The sequence below is a fragment of the Falco biarmicus genome, chromosome 1 (genome assembly GCF_023638135.1).
Source record: "Falco biarmicus isolate bFalBia1 chromosome 1, bFalBia1.pri, whole genome shotgun sequence".
Taxonomy (NCBI): Eukaryota; Metazoa; Chordata; class Aves; order Falconiformes; family Falconidae; genus Falco; species Falco biarmicus.
The window spans coordinates 7,068,740-7,089,431 of record NC_079288.1 but is presented as its reverse complement, the minus strand read 5'-3'; the positions used below and the strand labels follow the sequence as shown (position 1 = coordinate 7,089,431).

Here is a 20,692-nt window from a genome sequence, read left to right as displayed (position 1 = left end):
AGTTCAGAGGCTGGAAATACTTGGGCTGCCTTAGATCCTATCGTTACAGCTGTTGTTTCAGCTGCCATCCCTACCCTCGTGTTATCTCTGCTCAGGCAGGGTTGAGAAGAGACTCCGGCTCAGTGAAATGGGAAAATGATGTGTGCTTTTGAAACTCTCTTCATCCCTGTGCAGATGAAAAATCGCTGCTCTCTGCAGATAGCTGGGCATTTCTCTCTGCTCCTTCTTTGATTATTGTGGTTGTTCCCCTTGGGTAAGAGCCAACAAACTCAGCTAGAGCTTCTGGAGCATCCTCAGCTTGCACTGGCAAATCCTATTGTCTTTAAACACTCCTGATTGCTGATTATTGGTGATTTCCCAGGGATCAGTCCATTTTTTCCCTGATTCTCCTGGTTGGGGTTGGTCCCAATGCTGTTGGTGCCCACAATTCTGCCCTGCTGCTATCCGTGTCCTCGCGGAGCCCCTTCCCACCGCGCTCAGCCCCCAGCAGGAACAGGGACAAGAGCTGCGCACTTTTTCCCTCATCTCTGCTGGATTTAAGCTGTTTGTTATAATTGTTTTTTTGCTGATGTTAGGAAACGACCAGCTTTTCCCCCATGGATGTCTGTCAGCATTAGAGATAGTGTTACCAGCATCAGAAACCCAGGTTCAGCAGAACTGTGCAGGAGCCGTACTGAGTTAGCCTTTTTCTTTCTCCTTTTTTTTTTTTTATTTCCTCCCTCCCCCTGGTACCTTCTCAAGTACTAATGGGGAGATAAATTTCAAAATTGGTTTAGATTAACTAGAAATAGAGGGCTTTAAATCTCAAGTACTTACAAGGTGTGACCAAGTGGAAATGCAGCTTTTGTTCAGCTTAAGCTCCTTGGAAACCTGGGCAGAGGGATGAGCCAGTGCATGTTTTTCTTGCATTTTCTGGGATAATATTCATCCAGAAATCTCAAGCTAAAATAGATAAGGAGTTCAGGCAAGTATATCTGCTGTTGCCTCCTGAGAGCAATTGAAAGATCCCACTCCCAGGGCTTGGGGTAGGAGAGCATGGTCTGTATGCCCTGTTTGTGGTCCTGGGCAGGGATAGTTCATGGCAGGTCCCTTCACGGCTGATTGATGAGGTTCTCCATCGTGCTCGGGGCTCATCCCCTCATTTGTGCCCCAGGTTCAGGGTGTTTGGGAGGCAGAGGTGCATGGGGACACAGCCCTGTATGGGCAGTCGGGGCCAGGGAATTCTGTTGTTGGCCATGGATGGTCAACAAGGATGTGGTGGAGAGGAAGGTTTTGCACCAGAAGGTGCTGTGTCCATGGGCCTCAGCTCCTTCCTTCTGCAGGTGTGGGATGAGAAGGGACATTGTTACCTGGCACGGGGAAGAACGGGTGGGGGTGAGGAGATTAGCAGCAGTGGTGGACAAGGAGTCCCTCCAGTGCAGACAGCTCTGATTCCTGCAAAATGAAAGCTGCTTTCTTCCCTTTCTTAAGAGCGTTACTTGCCGTGGCATGAAATATTCAGCCCATAACAAAATCCTCCTTTCCCATGTGGTGATGGGATGAAACTGGACTTGTTCTCCTGTCTGTCAAAGTATTTTCCTTTTAATAAATGCCTATAAATCCGAACTTCCCAGCAGTCCTCCTCCAGCCCACCAAGCACGCTGCCTTCTCTGTGTCTGCAGCCCCAGGAGGAGCAGAGCAAAACCAAATCTGCTCCCTTCGGAATTGTTTTCTTTAACCAGTTTGGCAAAGGATGATCAGAGAAAGCCTCTTGGTCTATCGGGCTCTGAGTTAAGCGCGGCTCAGGTTCCCGCTGCTGGACTCAGGACAATAGCTAAAGCCTGATGCCTTTTATGGAGCCCCAAAGACAATTGATGTCATCACTGAAAATATGCGTGGATTGAGTTTCTATTTATAAACTAGCAAGTGGCTCTGGAGTTAAGAGGAGCTGTATTTCCCAAAGGGAACCAAAGTGTTTTTTCGGATGGCCATGGCTTAGCAGGTGCATCGATGGAGGGGGAATAACGTGGGTGCGATGAGAGCAGGGCACAGAAAAGGGTCATCGGTTGACTGAGGACACAGCCATGAGCTATAAATGATGGGGAATTGGGTGTGGGAGAGGGCACAAAAAGGGCACCTCGTTTTGTTAATTAATAACTGCTTCTGTTCATCAGGATTTCTTGCGTTTTGCCCCAGGACTTGTGGTCTGGCTCCTGTTTTGAGGCAAACCCAGTGCGTGTCTGTTCCCAGGCGGACGGTGGAAAGGATCGTAATGGAGTGGTGTCAGGTTGAACATCACGTCTTTGTGTGACCCAGTTGATTTTTTTCTTATGTATATATATTAAAAATCTGCAAGTGATGAGTCAGTAAAATGTTGTTGGTGTTTCCTGTGAAATAGCTGAGGTCGGTATTTTCTTTCTGTGTTATTTTTCCTTAGTTGCCATGGTAATGATTTCAGAAGGGTTTTATTCTGCAGCCGTTTGAATGGGTTAGAAGTTTTCATGGTTTTCTGGATCCGCTCGCAGAAGCAGAGCCCTCGGGATCAGGAGGGATCTGCTTCCTGGCCAGTCACCCCATCTGTGCTGTGGCAAGACAGAGTATTTTTCCTATTTTATTGTATTATTAGCAAGATAGAGAGGAAAGACCCTGGGATGCTTCTGCTCTTTTGAGCTGACATCCCCAGGGGCAGGGGCTGGGCAAGACCAGGCTTGGCCGCAGCCTGGGCAGAGGGGAAACGGGGATGGACGGATCTGTGCCGGACCTGCCCATGGCGCCGGGTGCAGGTCTGACGATGATGAAGACCTGTGCCATGCCTGTGCCTTATATGGGTCACGGCTGGAGGAAGACGGGAGTAGAAGCCTTGTAAGCTCCGTGCACCATCTGCCAGGGCACTTGGTTGCACTTCATCACACAGCAGGGCTTGTCTTTCAGGAATCGGAGAACGCAGCCCCCCCGGGGCTTGTGCTTTTAATGACCCCAGGCCCTGTCCTCACCTTTTTCCCCACGTTGCCTTTAGCCTTGCTGGCTCAGCAGACCCCTTGGAGCCCCGTGCACGGGAAGGAGGAGTGTGTGCCACTGTCTCGTGCCCAGATGGAAATGGAGCACGTACCTTTCTGTCATCGGAAACCCGGCTTGCGAGCTTCTATTCAGTTTAAAAAAATATAAATAAATGAAAAAATAAGAAATGCATTACAGCCTATTCCTGAATGCTGAAAAAGGGCAAGGTGCTGGTCCAGCTCTGAGACACCCCTCCAGGTGACTTTTAGTACCTGGGGACATCTTCTCTTGCCTCCTCCTGCTGAGTGCCAGGCAGGGTGCAGGGAGCATCCCCTGCCCGCCGCCAGGCTCTGCACCCTGCCAGGCAGGGTTACAGCTGGGCAGGCGCCCGTGGCTCGCCTCCTCCCCGCCGCCTTCGTTTGCTGTGTGGTGTTTATGAGAGATGCTGTGCTGTCTGCTCCTATTTTATGTGCTGCCAGAGCTCGTCAATGTGCTGTTTGGTACATCAACAAATCGACACTACACAAACAGAGAGCTAACAGGGAATGATTTATCCAGGACACCACGTCTGTGTGTCCAGCAAGGCGAGGTGTCCTGGAAACAAAATTCAGTATTTGCCAGAGACTCATCAAAAGAGCCGGTGTTTCGTGCCACAGCTAAATCATGCTTGTATCTCACTCTTTCTGGGTGTTGCTCATTTAATCATAGGATGCTTTCCTTTTAATTAGTCACTGCTGCTACTGATGAGAGAATTAGCAGACTCCACTTTTAATGGAGAAGCTGATGCTGTGGCAGGTGTGCTGTAATTGGGGTGGTGGGCAGGAGGCTTTCTGCTGTAAAGAACCCCCAGGATGTGCACTTCAGGCTCTACTTCCCTGCAAAATGCCCTTTCCTGGAGGGGTTTGTTTTCCAGATATATCATTTAGTTGCAGGATGCTACCTCCCCTGCCTACCGTGTTGTGGCCCTTGGAGGGTAAAGCTGCTTGATTTTACTGGGTCTTTTCCTCCGCGCCTGGTGAGGACCTGTGGAGCTGGTTGTATGTCATGAGTTGGTGACTCTTCGAGGTACATTAAGTCTAGAGCTGATCAATATCGTTTTGATTAGATGGCTGTTGTCAGAAAATAGCAGTTTATCAAACTTGAAGCTGCTCATGGGAGGGGAGTGGTTTCAGTGAACTAGTTTTACAAAAATAATTTATTGAAACACATTGTCTGAGAGATCTGAAATGTTCATTTGAACAGTTGGGGAACAAAAAGTTCCGTGTTCTTCTTCAAGCTGACTTTTATTTATGTGTTTTAATTTCACTTGATTTACAGTACAGAGTAAATGGTTAAGGGAATAGGGACTGAAATGGAGGGGAAAGCTTTCAAAATTTTGGGTACAAAGTGTTTCAGTTTGCCTGTTCTGAACCTCTGTATTCCTGTTTGGGATGGGATGACAATTTCAGTTCCCACAGGAGAGAAAAGCCCCTTTTCTGCTGTGTTGTAATGATGTCTAAGAGAGATGTCTCAGACATAGTTATGATTTCTGTAGAGCAGAAGCATTTCATAAACAGTCCCGTTATCCGTGCGCATCTCTGGCTGCATGGAAATCCTGGCATTCTCAGAAGTGTTTGACTCCCCGCTGCCTGGCTATGTTCCCCTTGGGCAGGGTCATGATCTTAGCCAATGTCTGTTTTATAAATATTTACAAATAATTCCCGGTGGTGCTTGTGGCAGGGGTCTGGGCAGGTGCCCTATGGGCTGGCTGCAGCAACGTATGCCTTTCAGGGCACTCCTGAGCCCCCCTGGGGACCCCCTGAGTGGAAGTGAGGGGCTTGGGGAGAGAGTCCTTCAAAAATCCTCCGAGTACTTTGCGTTGCCCCTTCTCATCTGTTTAGGGATGTGTTGTTTCCTGAAGCAAAATAACTCCTTGATTTCAGCTGGGTCTGGTTGTCCTGTGCTTCCAGCAGATGCTTCTCTCCCCCTCCCCTGGCAGAGCCCCAGGCTGCCCTGGAGACCCTCCTCTTCTCCCAGCAGAGTGAAAGGGAAGCTTTCCCTTCCTCTTTTGACCCATTTTGGCCATTAATCTGGGATTTTTTTGATATTACTTCTCACCTCTGGTTCAGGAGGTCCCGCTCTTCGTTTTGTATTATAGACGCCCAAAGTCTCAGATATTAAAACTGTTCCCTGTGAAGGAAGTGGAAGAGTGTAGGGAGGAGGAGCAGCCCAGGGCCAGGTGGCTTTTTCGGAGGGAAGCAATGGGAGATGGATGGATCCAGCGCTGCTGCGGGTGCTGAGCATCACCACGCTGCACGGGCTGACCCATAGCCTTTCTGGGCCATTGCCAGGGATATTTGGGGCTCTTGTGAGCCAGGTGAGCTGGGGTCTCATGGCCCACCCAGTGGGTGCTGGGGGTCCTGGGAGAGTTGCAGTCTAAGCTCTGCTCCCCACATCATGAAGCTGTGTCCTCCCAGCCAGATTTACAATCCCAACAACATCTCCAGCCAGAAGGTGCTCACAAGGTGCAAAGTTTCATTAATCCATGCTATTAACACAACATCCCTGCCAGGGCTGATTGGGTTTTCCGTGTCAGCCCCCGCGGGGAAGGGATGCGGCCGCTGTGGTTGCTGCTGGGCGCTGCTCACTCACCGAGGGACTTAACCAGGTCGCGCCTGCAGGGACGGTTGGATGTGGCAGCGCGGCTGCAGAGGGGGAGCAGAGGGTGGAAGTCAGCCTTCGGGGCCCGGGTTAGTGGTGCTGATGGATGAGAAGGAAAGCTTCCAGGAACATGTTTCCTTTCCAGCAGTATCGCTGCGGTAATGATAACGGCACAGCCTGCTTCGGTGCTGGGGCGCTCGTGAATGAGTTGGCATTTTTTTTGTGACTAATGTAGACTTTCAGCTATTTGAAATTGTCCTGAGGTGCAGCTTGACATATAAGTTCTTGGCCTATTTATTACTTTGTGTCTGAGTGTTCCCATAGGTATATGATTTTAAACCAGGGCTGCATTTAATATCAGGAGCTGGAGCATTTGTATTTCAGCTCCAGATCAGTGAGGAGGCGATTTAGGCTGTAGGTCCAGTGTGTTTGGCAAACTCTAGCCGAAGCATCCATTCCTGGGTGAGGATGTTTGATGTATAGGAAGCGTTCAACACCCCCTTATTTAATTTTTTTATTACTTTTTAATGCTGCTGTGTCCCCCTTTGCTATCCAATGACCATTGCTGTGTCATCACAAGCTCCCACCAGCATCAGTGTAAGTCCCCAGGGATTATACAACCATGCTGAGACAGCATCAGGCCAATTTAGGTCACCATCTACCCTTGCACTGGGTTGGAGGAACCTGTTCTCCAAGGGCTTGCCCAGCTGTGCCTGGAGCCTTCAACCCTGAGAAAGAGTTGGATGATTCTGTGAACACCCACATGGATTTATCTGTTTTTTTTGCCAAGTTTATCTGTGAGCTTTTGGTCACTGTAGTTTCTTGGGACTTTGAAACACAGTTGAGCAAGTGTTGACCCTGAGCCACCCCCTGTCCTGGCTCCCATGGTGTTGCGTTGGGGCTGGGTCATCTCATGTCAAACCCTACAGCTTGTGAAGCAGTGTGTGCCATGGCGTTGCAGCTCCTGGTCGGTTGTAGGAAGTTTTTGGCCAGCCATGAAGGCGTTTCATGTCAGCTGTGGGAGCAGTCAAGAGCACACGTTGTGCGTTGGCTTCTGCTCATGGCATAGCTGCTGTGGGCTTGTACATCTGGCCATGACCCACCGCGGTGTTGAGGCATCTGAAGCTAAGGGGATTTAGACAAGTATCTGAGCGAGTTAAGTGCCAAACTACCCCTAAGAGGAGACCAGCACCCGCTGTGTGTAAGGTGTTTTACCAACTGTGCCAGCCCACTGCCCTGCGGGGCACCTCAGTGTTGCCGACACGACCCCGTGGCCGTCTGCCAGCAGGACATCAGCTTCTGATTTTAACAAAGCCTTTAAGTAGAAACACGCAGTTGTGGCTCTGTGTTGGGGTTAAATGGGGAGAGGGGATCTGGCACTGCAGATTCTGCTCCTGCCTTTGCCACTGACTGATCCTAAACAGACTACACCACCGGTTTTTGTCTTCTGCCATATGTTTTCCAATAATGCCCGCCCACCCGTCGGGGAAAGCACAGCACTGGGTGTCTGCAGGCATTGTTGGGAACCCTCTGTGAAATATGCTAAAAAAACATGAAAGGTATTAATTTATGTCTAAGATTAGTGGAAGTCTGTTTGTTACGGTTTTTTCATACCTCTATTTTTAGATTGCCGGTCTGGAGTGCCAGGATTGGTCCCTTCCCCATTAGCAGTATTTGGGGCCTCCTGATAATGAGGTTTTTGAGCCATTCCACTTATATCACCTCAAGTCTCTGCTTTTGAAAAACCTTAGCTTAAACCTTTTGATGAGATGCTAAATAAAAAGACAGGCCCTAAAAGAATATTTATGTGACAAAACGGTCCAGCTTTCCTTTCTGCTCAAGGCAAATTGGTTTGGAGGATGTGAAAGCGTTAAGGCTCAGTACATGCCACTTCTCCATAAACCTCCTGAGGTGGTACTAAAGCTGCGATTAACGTGAAGTCCATGTCTGGATTTACCTGCTCAATTTACAACGGGTGTATAAACCTTAAATACTCTGATAGTATTTTTCTTCTCTCTCCTGGGCTTTGAATGAGCTATTGCCATTTTCTTGCTACACCATCAGCATTGGAATTCCTATGCTTGCAGTACTGGGGCTTGTATTTCCAGGTGTGATCTCGGATATGGAGCTGTGCTGCTTACTGCCTCCCTTTCCTCCTCTTTCCCCAGCCGGAGGAGCTTACCAACGCCCTGGAGATCAGCAACATAGTCTTCACAAGCCTCTTTGCCCTGGAGATGCTGTTGAAAGTCCTCGTTTATGGTCCTTTTGGCTACATTAAGAATCCATACAACATCTTTGATGGGATCATCGTGGTGATTAGGTACAAACCTAGAGCTTTCTTTATGTGTGTTTCTCCTCATTGGGCTGTTTAATTAAACAGAAAGTAATGGAGATTGGGCATAAATACCTTCCTGTGACACTTTATACTTCTCTGCTGTAAATTAATGCACTTAGGCATGATTGCTAATACATATCTGGGGGTTATTTTACAATCATTTCAGAGAGAGGCCCAAGCAGAAAGCGATCAGTCCCAATGTCCTGGGAAAGTCTAGGATCCAAATGGTACGACCAGTGCCTGATTAAGTAGCTCTGGGTTTTTTTGGCATGTGCAAAGGCTATAATTGCCCCTGCAGCTGCAGGCACTGATTTGCAGGCATGTTTTTGACACTCTGGTGTCTAGTCTAGGGGCTCTGGCTCTGCTCTTTGCAAGCCTGGATGGAGTCCAGCTCGCTGGGGGCATTGGCGGTGTGTCTCTGCCCACTTTCCATCCCTCTTCTCTCTGAATTTCAGCCTCTCTTTGTATCCTCTCTGTGCTTTTGTGTTAGACTTGGTTGTCTTATCCTGCAATGACCTTTTTTTCTTCCTCAGCGTGTGGGAGATAGTGGGCCAGCAAGGTGGGGGGCTCTCGGTCTTGCGAACCTTTCGGCTCATGCGAGTTTTGAAGCTGGTCCGCTTCATGCCAGCCCTCCAGCGCCAGCTCGTAGTCCTCATGAAGACCATGGACAACGTGGCCACCTTCTGCATGTTGCTGATGCTCTTCATCTTCATCTTTAGGTGAGTGCTTCAGATTCCCCATCCAGACATTGCTCTGGTTTTTTAGGTGGGATCCCATGGTGGGGTATGACTCTTACCAGGACATGGTCCCAGGAATGGCATCACTGGCCAGTGCTGGCGGTGGCTTGCTGCCCTGACTAAATTCTCTTAGCTCTGGCCAAATGAAACATCTGTCTTTGCAAGATGATTTGCAAGGAAAATCTTTCAGCTGGATGATTCCTTGACATCACCCCAAGACAGCGGTCCCATTACTGACTAGCAGAAAGCCTGGTGCTAAAAATGTTGCCAAGGAGAGGGTGATGTTCCTAAAATAAAGTAATCTGTGGTGGTGCTCGTGCTCTTGCATGGCCTTTTCTTTCAAGAAGTGGAAATGTTAGAAATTGGCTTCATGTAGCCCCAGATTGTTGGATTTCATTCTAATTTTTGAGGTGTCTCCTTGTAACAGCCGACTCTGGTGTTCCAGCAATGCAGGCACTGGGAAAGCTGAAGAAAGCTAGTTTCCTCCATGGAATAATGTCCCTTCTCCCAGTGAGATGTTTCACTCCAAGACCATCATTTGTAGCTGCGGTGCTCAATAGAGCTGCAAATAATTCAATTATTCAGGTTACTGGCAGAGAGCAGGGGTAAACAGATTATTCTTTTAGTATCAATCTGAAATGAAAGGTATTCTGTTTCCTTGCCAAAATTGAAAAAGCTGTTTCAGGTCCCCTGATATGTCTCATTCAGGCATGTCACAGAAACCCTTTTTGTCTTCCTAATTTGATTTCAGCATATTTTGCTGAAAATGTGTCATTGCAAAACAGAAAGTCAAAACATTTTGTTTAGAAAATGTTGAAAGACAATGCTTTGACTTAAAAAACCAAAGCAGAAGAAAAAGAAGGAGCGGGCATACTTTTTGGTTGAAACTCTTTGACAGGTTTGACCCAAATTCACAACTGGCCTGCACGATCTCAAGGTGTGTTTTCAGTGAACAAATGATTCCTCTTTTTAAAAATAAAAAATTTAAAATTAAAAAAATTAAAGATTTAAAAAAATAAATTAAAAAAAGCCTGCCCAGGTGAAATGAGGAGGCAGTCAGCCCTGCTGTATGATTGCTGGTTGGTACTGTGGTCCTCCTGTGAGCCCCTGCTTTCCCTCCCGTGCAGCATCCTGGGGATGCACCTCTTTGGCTGTAAGTTTGCTTCAGAGCGCGATGGAGACACGCTGCCCGACAGGAAGAACTTCGACTCCTTGCTCTGGGCCATCGTCACTGTTTTCCAGGTACCAAATGGAAAATGCCACAACTCATGTGCATGCTGGGATTGTTTCAGTGTTGTTTTCTGACCAAGCGTAGCAAAGCTCCTTGCCATGGAAGGGAGAGGACCCAAACCCACAAGTGCAGGAACACAGGGGGTTTCAGACTGTTTTCCAGAATAAATCAGAAAGCTAATGAGGAGGGGCTGCCGAGGCAGGGGGCTCTTGTGTTTGCAGGGTATGGGCTGGGTGGGTGACAGTAAATGCAGAGGGTGGAGATGGAGAGGAGGACGACATCAGGACCATTCGCAGTGGTATTTTGGCAAAGAACAGAATTTGGTTTAAGCCCATAATTGATGTGTGCAGTTGTTTCTTCTAGCAGCTCTGAGCTCTGTAGCTGTGGGATTTAAGGAGGACTTTCAGCCGTTCTGGCTGAGGCAAGGTCTGGCTGACACTGGCAGCTGAACGTGTCCCTTTGTGCAGATGGGGGTCAGGGCAGTTTGGGCAGGGCCCTTATAGGTCGCGTGAGGGTCACTGTCACTTTGGTCCTGTCTCTTCTCTGGCTCAGAAGATGGCTTGGGCCAGATTTATATTCCTGTGGTTATGGCTACGGTGGATACTGCAAAAGTGGGGTGCTTGTCTGGCCCGTCTGGAGCACAGATACCCAGCCAGGCTCAGGGAAAACAGCACACTATCCTCCAGTATCTCCATTTTCCTGATATCTTTTCTCTGCAGATTTTAACCCAGGAAGACTGGAATAAGGTCCTTTACAATGGCATGGCATCGACCTCCTCCTGGGCTGCTCTGTACTTCATCGCTCTCATGACGTTTGGGAATTACGTTCTCTTCAACCTGCTGGTGGCCATCCTGGTGGAGGGTTTCCAGACAGAGGTAATGTCCTCACGCTCATCGTGCCTTTGCTTTCTTCTAAAGTTTCAGGGCTTCCAGATCCTGGAATGTGATTTCTGAGACAGACAGCAATACATTCACAAGAGTGGCACATGAAAAAAGTGGGGGAAAATAGTAGGTCGTCTTTTTTTTTTTTTTTTTTTTCTCCTTAGCCACAGTGCGGTTTAACACAGTAAGCCCTCTAAACGAAGGGCTTAAATGAAAAGCATTGTTAGCGTTAATGCAGGAGTGGGAATTCAGCAGTGAGTCAGGCACTGCGGATGGGATCGCTGTTATGACAGTGTCTTTGAAACAATTCTCACTGCGTTTGTCAGCCAGGAAACTTAGGCAGGCTGGTAAAAGATTAGTGACACGATTATCTTTTTTGATGGTATGTGTTCACGGAGCTCTTCCCGTTCCAGCCCTGCAATGTTCTGCACTCTTTAACGTACATGATTTCTGGTGTCTGCCATCTGTTTCCTTGGCCTGGGAACTTCCATGAGACATCCTGGATTGCTGGAGGCTTTCATGGAAGGGCAGGGGGGCACTTGGGTTTGAACTCAATCTTTATTTTCATCCTACTGCCTTCCCAACTGTCCAACTTGGAGCAAGTGAACGTGTCACCCAGCCCCCAGAGTGGGGGACCCGCGATGCTCACCCGCTCTCTCCAAAAATTGTCTGACTGTCCAAGAACATCAGTAAGGGGAGGGGACCTTTACACCCTGCCCAGGGGCTTGGAGAGGTAAATATAACCTGAAACTGCTCGCTGGGATCTGCTTGTATAGGCTGTGCTTTTACACACTGTCTCTGATTTTTATAAGCAGTCTGGGGTGACTAAGTATTAGTTACAATTTGTTGCTTGGGTATCATAATATCCTACCACCCTATGAACAGCTGTGCACAAAACTGGTTTTATTATTCTTTTTAAAGCACAGTTTAGAGTTAAATTAATGGAGTTGTACCAAGAGATAGCAAGAAGAATTTTTTTTTTTCTATTTTTATGTATCGTCTCTCTCCATGTTGGTGCTTTTCTTTTTTAATTGCTATTGTAGCTGTTTCTGTCTGTAAATCCTACCCCCCTCCTGCCCCATTCAGCTGAAGGGAAGGTCACTGCCAGGTTGTCCCAAATAGTACAATGTTCCCTTGCCTGAGCGAGAAGAGGCAAAAAGCTCCTTGTGATGACAGCTTCAAACCCAACCCTTTTTCTGTCCAGTTTAGCAAGTCGGTTCTCTGAAAGCTGATGGAAGTGAGCGCTCACCTGCTGTACCCACTACCTAGAGAAAAGGATGCAGCCTTTCCGTGCAGCCCCTTCTCCAACTCCTGGTCCTTGAGGGAGGCTGACACCTCTGGTCCTTGGCTCAGCCTGGATTTTCATGCTAGAGCATCCCCGTGCATGCCTGCTGGCATGCTCCCGCACACCCAGCTGCTGCACGCCTCTTTCCCTGGGCAGCGATTTATCTGCGCTCGCTTTGCGGCCAGCTGGTACCTTGGTGTAACTCCCTGTAAATTCCTGCCCTGGCTTAATGCGCTGCGATCTTATTCCATCATCACGTCCTTGAGGGTGCATCTTCCCTGGAGTCAGGGGAAGCCCCTGCAGCACCCCCCAGGTTTGCTTTTGGTTGGTTTTGTAGCAGGGCTGTCCCATTGCCTGTCCTTGCTTCTCTTCTGCTGGGGCAGCGCCGGGCTGGTCCAAGCCAGCTCCAGGACTTCGATGTAAGCTGCAAACGTGCTTTAAGTGCGGTGTAAATCAGGGAGTAACTTCTGATTCAGGAAAGCACTGAGATAGCCTGAAGCCAGTGATGCTTTGAGAGGTGAGGCCAGGGACCAGGATCCAGCGCCGCCTCCAAAGATCCGACCCTCCTGGGCCAGTTCTGCCCAGCCACGGCAATCCCACTGAATTTGCATCACATTTCTGTAATTTGTGACTCTGATTACAGTGCTGTTTTATATCTCAGGCTCTGATGATGTCATCTTCCTTCCACGTCCTTGTTACTCTGAGTTGTCCATGGTCTTCCAGTAGATTACAACAGGATCGAGAGATCCCGCAGCTCAACCCAAGTTTCTTGCAGCAGACAGGGAGCAAATGTCTGCTGGAGGTTGGGAGCCAGGTCTAGCGTTGCTGGTTAATGTTTATTCAGCTTTGCTGGTGTATAGCTCTGCAAACAGATCTGGTTTTTGCTAGCCAGCACGAGAAGGATCCTCTCCTAAGCAGAATTAATAGAGAGATCATCTCTCGCTGTAAACAAACCCCAGAGTCTCCCTCCTGTGATTGCACTTGACCCCTCTTCTGAGTTTGTTTTTTTTTTTAATTCTTATTATTATTTTTTCCATTCTCCTTCAGATTTCTGGGCTGAAACACAATCCTGGGGCTGCAGCCTTTATCTCCCTGGTCCTTGAGTGCCTTTCCTCAATCTGCAAGCACCTCGTTAATTTTAGTGCATGGCTTTGCAGCCCCAGTTGCTAGGCAGCAGATGTATATAAGCAGTTGAGAAACAAAAAGGACCTGTTCCAAACTTTAAATATGGAGCAATATATTTTGCAGGGTTGAGCTTTTTTTTTTTTTTTCCTTTTCTCTTCTTTCTTTTTATTTGGTAACCCGCTTCTCTTGCAAGAGGCGCATGCATGACTTTATGCAACATGGTTATTTTTGACCGCGTGTTCTCTGGTTTAACTCGAGCCTGGAGCTGGTGCGGGGAAGGTGAGCGGGGGACTCCGTTTGATCGAGCTGCTAATTTAAAATTGCTGCCTGACCTCTGAGGTCCCTGCCCTGGGGACTTCTCTCTGAAGCAAGCAATGACTCCTCTTTGTCAGGCATAAAGCTCCTCTCCCGAGGCACTTCCTAATAATATTATCTCCAAAGTGTATTCTTCCATTGGTAATCCTCCTGGTTTCATGTCCCCTTGTCCCTGGCTGTCCTTGCTCATGGATTTGTTCCTTCCCCTCCTTTGTGTCCCTGTCCCTCCCTCCCTGGCACGCCAGGCCCTTCAGCCCCTCCATCCTTTCCTCTGTGGGACATTACCTGCTCTCTGGATGTAGCATCTCTGGAGAAATACAGCTTTGATTTCTTCAAGGCTTCAGCCAGAGGGAACCCTCCCTTCTCCTACAGCAGGGATCTTGGATGGTGTTTTTCTTGCCTCCCTTAGCTTTTGCATTCCTGGTTTCAATGGGATTTTCCTTGTGAAGGAAAAGGGTTTCCATGTTTTCTCTTTTGAGAGCTTTTCCTTGTCAGTCTTTGTTACAACTGAAGACTTTGTGTCCATCACATCACTAGCAAGGTACTGTCGTCCAGACATCCTAAAGCTGATGGGTCTTCCTTAAACTCTTCATCTGAGCCTGGAGTGGGATGAGTTTTGCATCCCACATGGCAACTGGTGGAGAGAGCCATTGCCCTGTAGGCAAGAAATTGAGCTGGTGGGATAACGTGTGCCCTCCTGCCGCAGCACGTAACTTCCCACAGCCCCACGGGATGGGACCCGGCTCAGCCGCGCTGCCAAAACATGCAAAGGAGTGTTGGGAGAGCCACCCTTGAGGAAGCGGAAGCACAAGGAGGTGAAAAATGATGTGTGCTTTCCAAGTGGGTAGGGGGAGACTGGCTTCTCGTGCTGTGCAGAGATGCTGGGGCATGTGCTGTGCCCCTTGCCCAGAGCCCTGCTGTGTTTGGGCATCCCGTTGACTTAAACGGGTGTCTCTGCTAACAGGGGTGAGGAGGGATCTGAACTCACGGCACATTCTGGTGGCTTTTCTTAAATTAGGTATTTTACCTGGCTGTAAGAGGACTGATATTGTGTTAATCAAACATTCATTAAAAGCCTCCATTGCTGCTTAATGAAGGCATAATAAATAAAGATCCTATTATGCAGCTGCAAAAAAAAAAAAAAAAAAGTCATGTTTTCGATAATTAGCTGGTGTTTCATTAGCACAATTACCACTTAGGAGCTGAAGCAAGCTCTGTTCGAAACACTTAAAGGTAAGGCTGGTCCCTTCGCAGGGCTTTGCTCCATCTGAGCTCTTCCAGCCCTTCCCTGTGCTGAGCGGGGACGGTGCCCCAGCCCAGCTCTCCATCGCGGCTGTGTGCTGCCCTTCTCCCCCTTCCCCTTCCTTCCCTGCCTTTTTCTCTTGTTGTTTTTTGATTCCCCGTTCCAACCTGCTGTTGAAACTGTGACAATTGAACCCCCCCTTCCCCTTCCTCCCCCCTCCCTCCCCCCGTTTCTCCTTCAGGAGATCTCCAAGCGAGAAGATGCGAGTGGGCAGTTAAGCTGTATTCAGCTGCCTGTCGACTCGTCGGGGGTACGTACACAGCACATCCCACCGCCCGCCGTGGTTGTCTTTCTCGTGGTGCCTGGTCACACGCCATGGTGCTGTTCTCATTGTAGTAACTGTCATTCTTTTGGGGGTTGTTTGGGTGTTCTGGGGGTGGTTTTAGTTTATGTTTGTTTTTTTTTTTCCTTTTTGTTGTCCTCGTTGTCAAGTCAGCCCTGATTTTAAGTCCCTTCCTTCTCTGGGGGAGCCAGGTAAATTAAGGTGGGTGCTTCAGGGCAGCTGATGTGGCTTCAGCCCCAGCTCTTGTTGACCTCTTTCTGGATGCCTGCCCCAGGGAAGGCTTCCTGTGGGGCTGTCACAGCTCCTCCACAGCACAGTCACATCCCAGACACATCCCTAGGGATGTGGACGGTGATGCTGAGTGCTGAATGTGCCTGTCAAGCACTCCCTCCATCATGCAGGCAGAGGAGGGTGCTCGCGAGTGAAGGGACCTGGAATCAAGCCTGTTTGTGGACACGTGTGTGTGGGAGCCCTGTGCTCAGCAGGACAGGGTAGGACAGTGGCAGCTGCGCTGTGGCGTGTCCCAGAAAGGCTGGCCGGGATGCTGGGATTGCTGGCGAGATGCTGCATTACAGCGTGGGACAGGATGTGAAATGGTCCCGTTCGGGTCTGAGGAAGCCGTGGATCTCCGAAGTGCAGCACACCCCAAACCTTACTCTTCTGCCAACCTCATCTTTCTCTTTACCACTCCCTTCCCTTTCTCTCCTTTCCAAGAAGTCTGTTTTTTCCCTCAGCACAAAAGCCCTTTCCCATTGTATCCCAGTGTGTCAGTCCCCTTTGGTACAGGCTGGTTTAGCTGTCGTACCACCTGGTCCATCTTGACATACCCTCATTTCCCGAAAGGATTTTAACTCCCTCTTCTCTCATAACCCCTTTTCCATCCAGAAAGGCAAACTGGGAGTGCAAGAACAGGTAATGGGCAGCAGCCCTGGCTGCGAGATGCTTGTCTGCATCATACTGAGTCTGGCACGTGGTGTTTCGGAGGGGATGCTTTCTGCCCTCCAGACGTGGGGTTTGGTGCTGGGGAAGGGGGTGGGAAGTCCCCGTGTAGCTCTGCTTGTCCATCTTGGCACACATCTCACCGTGCACCCTAAAACTTTCCTTTGGTCTGTTAAAGAGCACTCCAGGAATACAAATCACATAAAATTCTTCCTGTTACTTATTCCTTTTTAATAACGCATTAGGGAGAATGAGTAATTCCTGGCAGGATGGGCTGAGCCGGGAGCCTCTGTGGGGAGCATACCTGGAGCCAGCTGGAGCCCCTCTTTGTACAGAGACACAGTTTTGACTCCAGCAAAGTTCAGGCCAGCCTGATTTTACTGCTCCCCCTTGCAAGGTGCATTCCTGACCTTCCCAGTCTGCGTCTTGCAGGATGAGCTTCCCTGAATAGCACAGAAGTCCTGGATCCTCAGGAGGGGAAGTTTTGAGCCAACACTTCACATCACACTCTCTTTTGCCTTAAAAACATTTGTCTGAGAGTGTCCTGTCTGCCTAGAAAAAAGTCCCTTTAACTATTTAGTGACCGCACAGGGGAGTATTGGGGCTTGTCCCTCTGGGGTTTTGCTTAACAGAGAGGCACAGGGCACAGGACTTCGTGTTGGATGCCATCTTTTCTTCCTGTCCCACACTGGGGCACCTCTGGGCTTTTACAACCAACAGGTACCCAAGCACCAAACCTCCGCACGGCTGGCCAGGGCTCCTGGGGGTGCAGCTTAGCCTCGGTGGGGTTTTCTGGGGCTCCTGGTGTCTCCCAGCTGAAGTGAGTGTCTGCTTGGCTTCTCTCATCCCAGCACCCTCCCTCCCTTCCCACCTCTCTCCTTCATCGTGACTGGGCTTGGTGCCCTTTGCCAGAGCAGTGGTTTCAGCCGTGAATCCTCCTCTTTTGGATGGGTATTGTTCTGGCGAGCACCACTGCCTGTCGGGTGTACCCTGACTATACCACACCCTAAGCGCCTTTCTGCAGTGCCAATGGACAGAATCAGTGGGGCGCCCAGGGATGTCCCTAACTGGGTCCGTGCCGCAAGACCGAGCCAGAGCCTGGGCACCACGCTGCGAGCAATGGTAAACCTCTTCTCTCCCCTCCCAAGGATGGGCACGTGTCAGAGTGGGCAGCTCTTGCTTAACCCCTGCCCTTCGAAATGATACGGTGGAATTTAACCCCCCAAACGATACAGCATAAATCTGCAAAGGTTCTGCTTCTGTTGCATTGCAGCTGGGAGGGGAACGGCCACCCAGGGCAGATGTCGCCAGGTTCTGCCACCTGGATCCTCTCTGCGCTGGTGGGGTGTCCATCGACACGTGCCCATTAGTTGCATTGGAAATTCAGGGTCCCTTGTGCCCCTTCTGAACCCTGGATTGCTTCATCGAAGCATCGCTAGAGAGAGCCACACAGGGAGTTTTAAGCCATGGTGTATAAATTGAGAGATGAGTAGTCCCAAAATTGCTCATCAGACATCTGTCCTTCCTTAATATCTGCCCAGTATGCAATTCCAGCAGCAAAAATTAAGCAATGGTTTGGGGTTTTTTTCCGATCCCTTTCTGGGACCATGTTTGGAGCCAGAGGCAGTCTGTCTTCCTGGTAGGAGGTTAATTAGTCTGTGGTATAAATATGTGCATGCGTCATTTTGTGAAAGGTGATGTTGCATTGTGGTACAAAATTCGGTGGATCCATAGGTGTGGTGTTGGAGACGGGAATCCGTTTTTTCAGAGGGGTATCCGTGCACCGTGGCCCATCGCCCTCCTTGCTGAAGCCCTCTGTTTTGCTCCAGGGTGATGCTTCCAAGTCTGATTCCGAGGGGGATCTCTTCCCCCGCTGCCTGGAAGAGGAAGGAGGACTTAAGAAAACCTTGTCGAATCCAGCCTGTGAGTAACAAAGCCAGGAGTAGGGGTCCTTCCGCAGAAACCTCACCTTGCTGTGACAACAGTGTGTCCCAAAGGGCAGAGTCCTCCCTGGGAGAATGGTGTAGTCCAAACAGTGGAATGCTTGACATTGCAGCAGGCTTGTGGGGTGGGATCTGGGATGCAGACCTGGCTGAAAGCCCAGGCTGTGCTTTCAGGGTATCTCTGCAGGGGCACAAGTAGAGGAGCCATGGGGAAGGAGGATGGGGGGAGCAGGCATGGGCAGAGAGGGTGCCAGGGCTGGAGCTGGCAGGTGTTGGTTGAGGGCAAGTGGGTGACAGTCTGCATCTTCTCTCCTCTCCCATTGGCACCCGATCCCGTTCCAGATTTACACCCCCATGCTCCACTGCCAGGCTGAAGGACAGGCACTCAGCTCTCCAGAAGGGCTATTTGCCCCCATCCTCCTGATGCTTGGAGGAGAGCTGTCCCTGCACAGCTGCTTTGCCTGCCCGAGAGCAGGTTGTAGATGTGCCCCGAGAGGTATGACACCTAAAACCTACTTGTGTCTTCCAGTGATGGCCCTGAGTGACCACCCGGAGCTGAAGAAGAGCCTGACTCCGCCGCTCATCATACACACCGCAGCCACGCCGATGCCCATGCCCAAGAGTGCCATGTTTGGAGACGTGGCACAGGGCTATGAGTCCCGCCGGGCCAGCGGCATCTCCATGGACCCCACCGCCTACGAGCTCAAGTCCCCGGTACTCACGTCACCTCCTCCTGCGGATGCTCAGCACGTCCCTTGGGCTTGCGGGGCTGTACAGCCAGCCAGCCGCCCCCCGCTGGTGCAGCAGCAGCCCAGCGCGGGGTGGGTGGCACGGGGCTGATGCTCTCCTTGTCCTTCCTGCAGCCCAGCGCCCGCAGCTCCCCGCACAGCCCCTGGCGTGCCAGCAGCAGCTGGAACAGCCGCCGCTCCAGCTGGAACAGCATTGGCCGGGCCCCCAGCCTCAAGCGGCGGGGGCAGAGCGGCGAGCGCAGGTCCCTTCTCTCCGGGGAGGGGAAGGAGAGCTCAGAGGAAGGGGAGAGCTCAGATGAGGAGCGCTCCAGTCGGGCCGGCAGCTTCAATGGCTCTTTGCCTCATCGCATGGAGTCGCTGGAAACAAAAGGTTCCTTTGACCTCCAGGATACTCTGCAGGTGCCTTCCCTGTACCGGACCAGCAGCATACACAGCAGCCGAACCTCCACCTCCGAGCACCAGGACTGCAACGGGAAGACCTCTCCGGGTCTGCTGCTGCACCAGCTCCACCTGGATGAACCCCGACAGGACTGTGATGACTGCGATGATGAAGGCAACATGGTAAGGAAATGCCAAGCACTCATTTTGGGCTTTTTTCCTTGTCAAGGTGATGCTTATACTGTCTCAGGAGCCCACAAGCAGGTGCAAAGCAACGGCCTGTTGCAGGAACTGGGTCTTGCCGTCACCACCAGACCCAAATGAGAGTCATCCAGAAGGGCCCCAGGAGGTCTCTGGGCTGTGGATGCCACCAGAAATGGGGTTGGCGTCATATTCAGTATTTCAGTGCAGCAGCAGATGGCTTGTGATGGAGGCAGCAAGGCAAAACTCCCCAGGTTTCACTAGAAGGTGCAGAGCGAAGGCTATCTCTTGGAAATAAGTTGTTTTCTTTTTCTCTTTTTTTTCTTTAAAAAAAGAAACACCGTAAGTAACTTTCCCCGCTGTCCAACCATTATTCAGCTTTCTGCCCCCTTGCACAGCAACAGACAATTTCTGTTGACATCAACAGGCATCACAAGGGCAGGGTCTGGCCCCTCATTCCCACGGCAGCCTTAGTCCCTAGGGACGGTGGCAATTCAAAGGCTTTGCATTAATTTCCATATGAAGAGGCATTAGACCAATAAGCATCTCTCTTTCATGGGCCTTAAAAGTGCCATTTAGGAAATATTAGCTAAAAGGGCTGCAAGCACAAGGTTTCGACTTGGATGTTTGTATCCTAAGGGAATAAAAGGAATCTGGCTGCTTTTCCATGGTTTTTTGCTTGGCTGGCAGAGAGGGGCTTGAGCTGGGCAGCAGGATGCGCACAGCCCTGGCTGTCATGTGTGCGTTGGGATGTCTCCAGGACAGTTCTGGGGTGTCTCCTGCTCTTCCCAGGTTACCTCTTTTTTTTCCACTTTAACTTGTTCTCGGGCTTAAAAATGTGACGGTCTGATATGTCATCCCCAGGGGGTGACTCTGTTTCTGTTGGTGAAGCGGATGGGTTTTGGGTAGAACCATGTGCCATTAACCAGGGTGGTGCTGAGAACAGGAGATGATCAGGACATGATTTTACTGTATTTCACTGAGTTTGTTGAATGAAAATGGAATTTGGAGCATGTGAAGGGATGCGAAAGGCAGTGGTGACTCCAGAGAAGGAACAGGAGGAGAAGGAGTTAGTGCTGGAAGAATGGAGTCACTCAGCTGTGAATTGCCTTTAAAAAAAGCCATTATCCCATTACATCTCCAGCATGGATCCTCAGCCTGGGATTTTTACTGATTGTTTTAACCTGTTTTTTAACCTCCATAAAATAAATTGAATTTTTAAGAAAAGAAGCAGTAATTATTTTGGGGAAAAGCACTATTAAAAGTGATCAAGCGACCATGCTCTTTATCGCTAGCTAGGGATTTTTTTTCATGCTCCAATATCTGCTGCTTTTTCCAGCTCACCTGGTCCAAACATCCCGCAGATCCCTT

General features: G+C 49.8%; 1 protein-coding gene across 17 annotated transcripts in view; it reads left to right on the top strand.

The window, feature by feature from the left end:
- Nucleotides 1–20,692, top strand: part of CACNA1G (calcium voltage-gated channel subunit alpha1 G) — a 153,630-nt gene that overhangs the window by 74,149 nt on the left and 58,789 nt on the right. For 15 of the 17 annotated variants that reach the window (XR_008822444.1, XR_008822446.1, XR_008822447.1 and 12 more), the window contains exons 11-17: nt 7,785–7,936; nt 8,485–8,670; nt 9,816–9,930; nt 10,639–10,794; nt 17,880–17,973; nt 18,523–18,707; nt 18,857–19,303. Coding sequence is in view for 13 of the 17 variants with exons in the window: in XM_056342265.1 (XP_056198240.1) it covers nt 7,785–7,936; nt 8,485–8,670; nt 9,816–9,930; nt 10,639–10,794; nt 17,880–17,973; nt 18,523–18,707; nt 18,857–19,303 (1,335 nt within the window). In the remaining 4 variants the exon portion in view is untranslated. Of the gene's footprint in view, nt 1–7,784; nt 7,937–8,484; nt 8,671–9,815; nt 9,931–10,638; nt 10,795–15,009; nt 15,079–17,879; nt 17,974–18,522; nt 18,708–18,856; nt 19,304–20,692 lie in introns of all 17 variants that reach the window. The other 2 variants (XM_056342343.1, XM_056342354.1) reach the window with 1 other exon arrangement.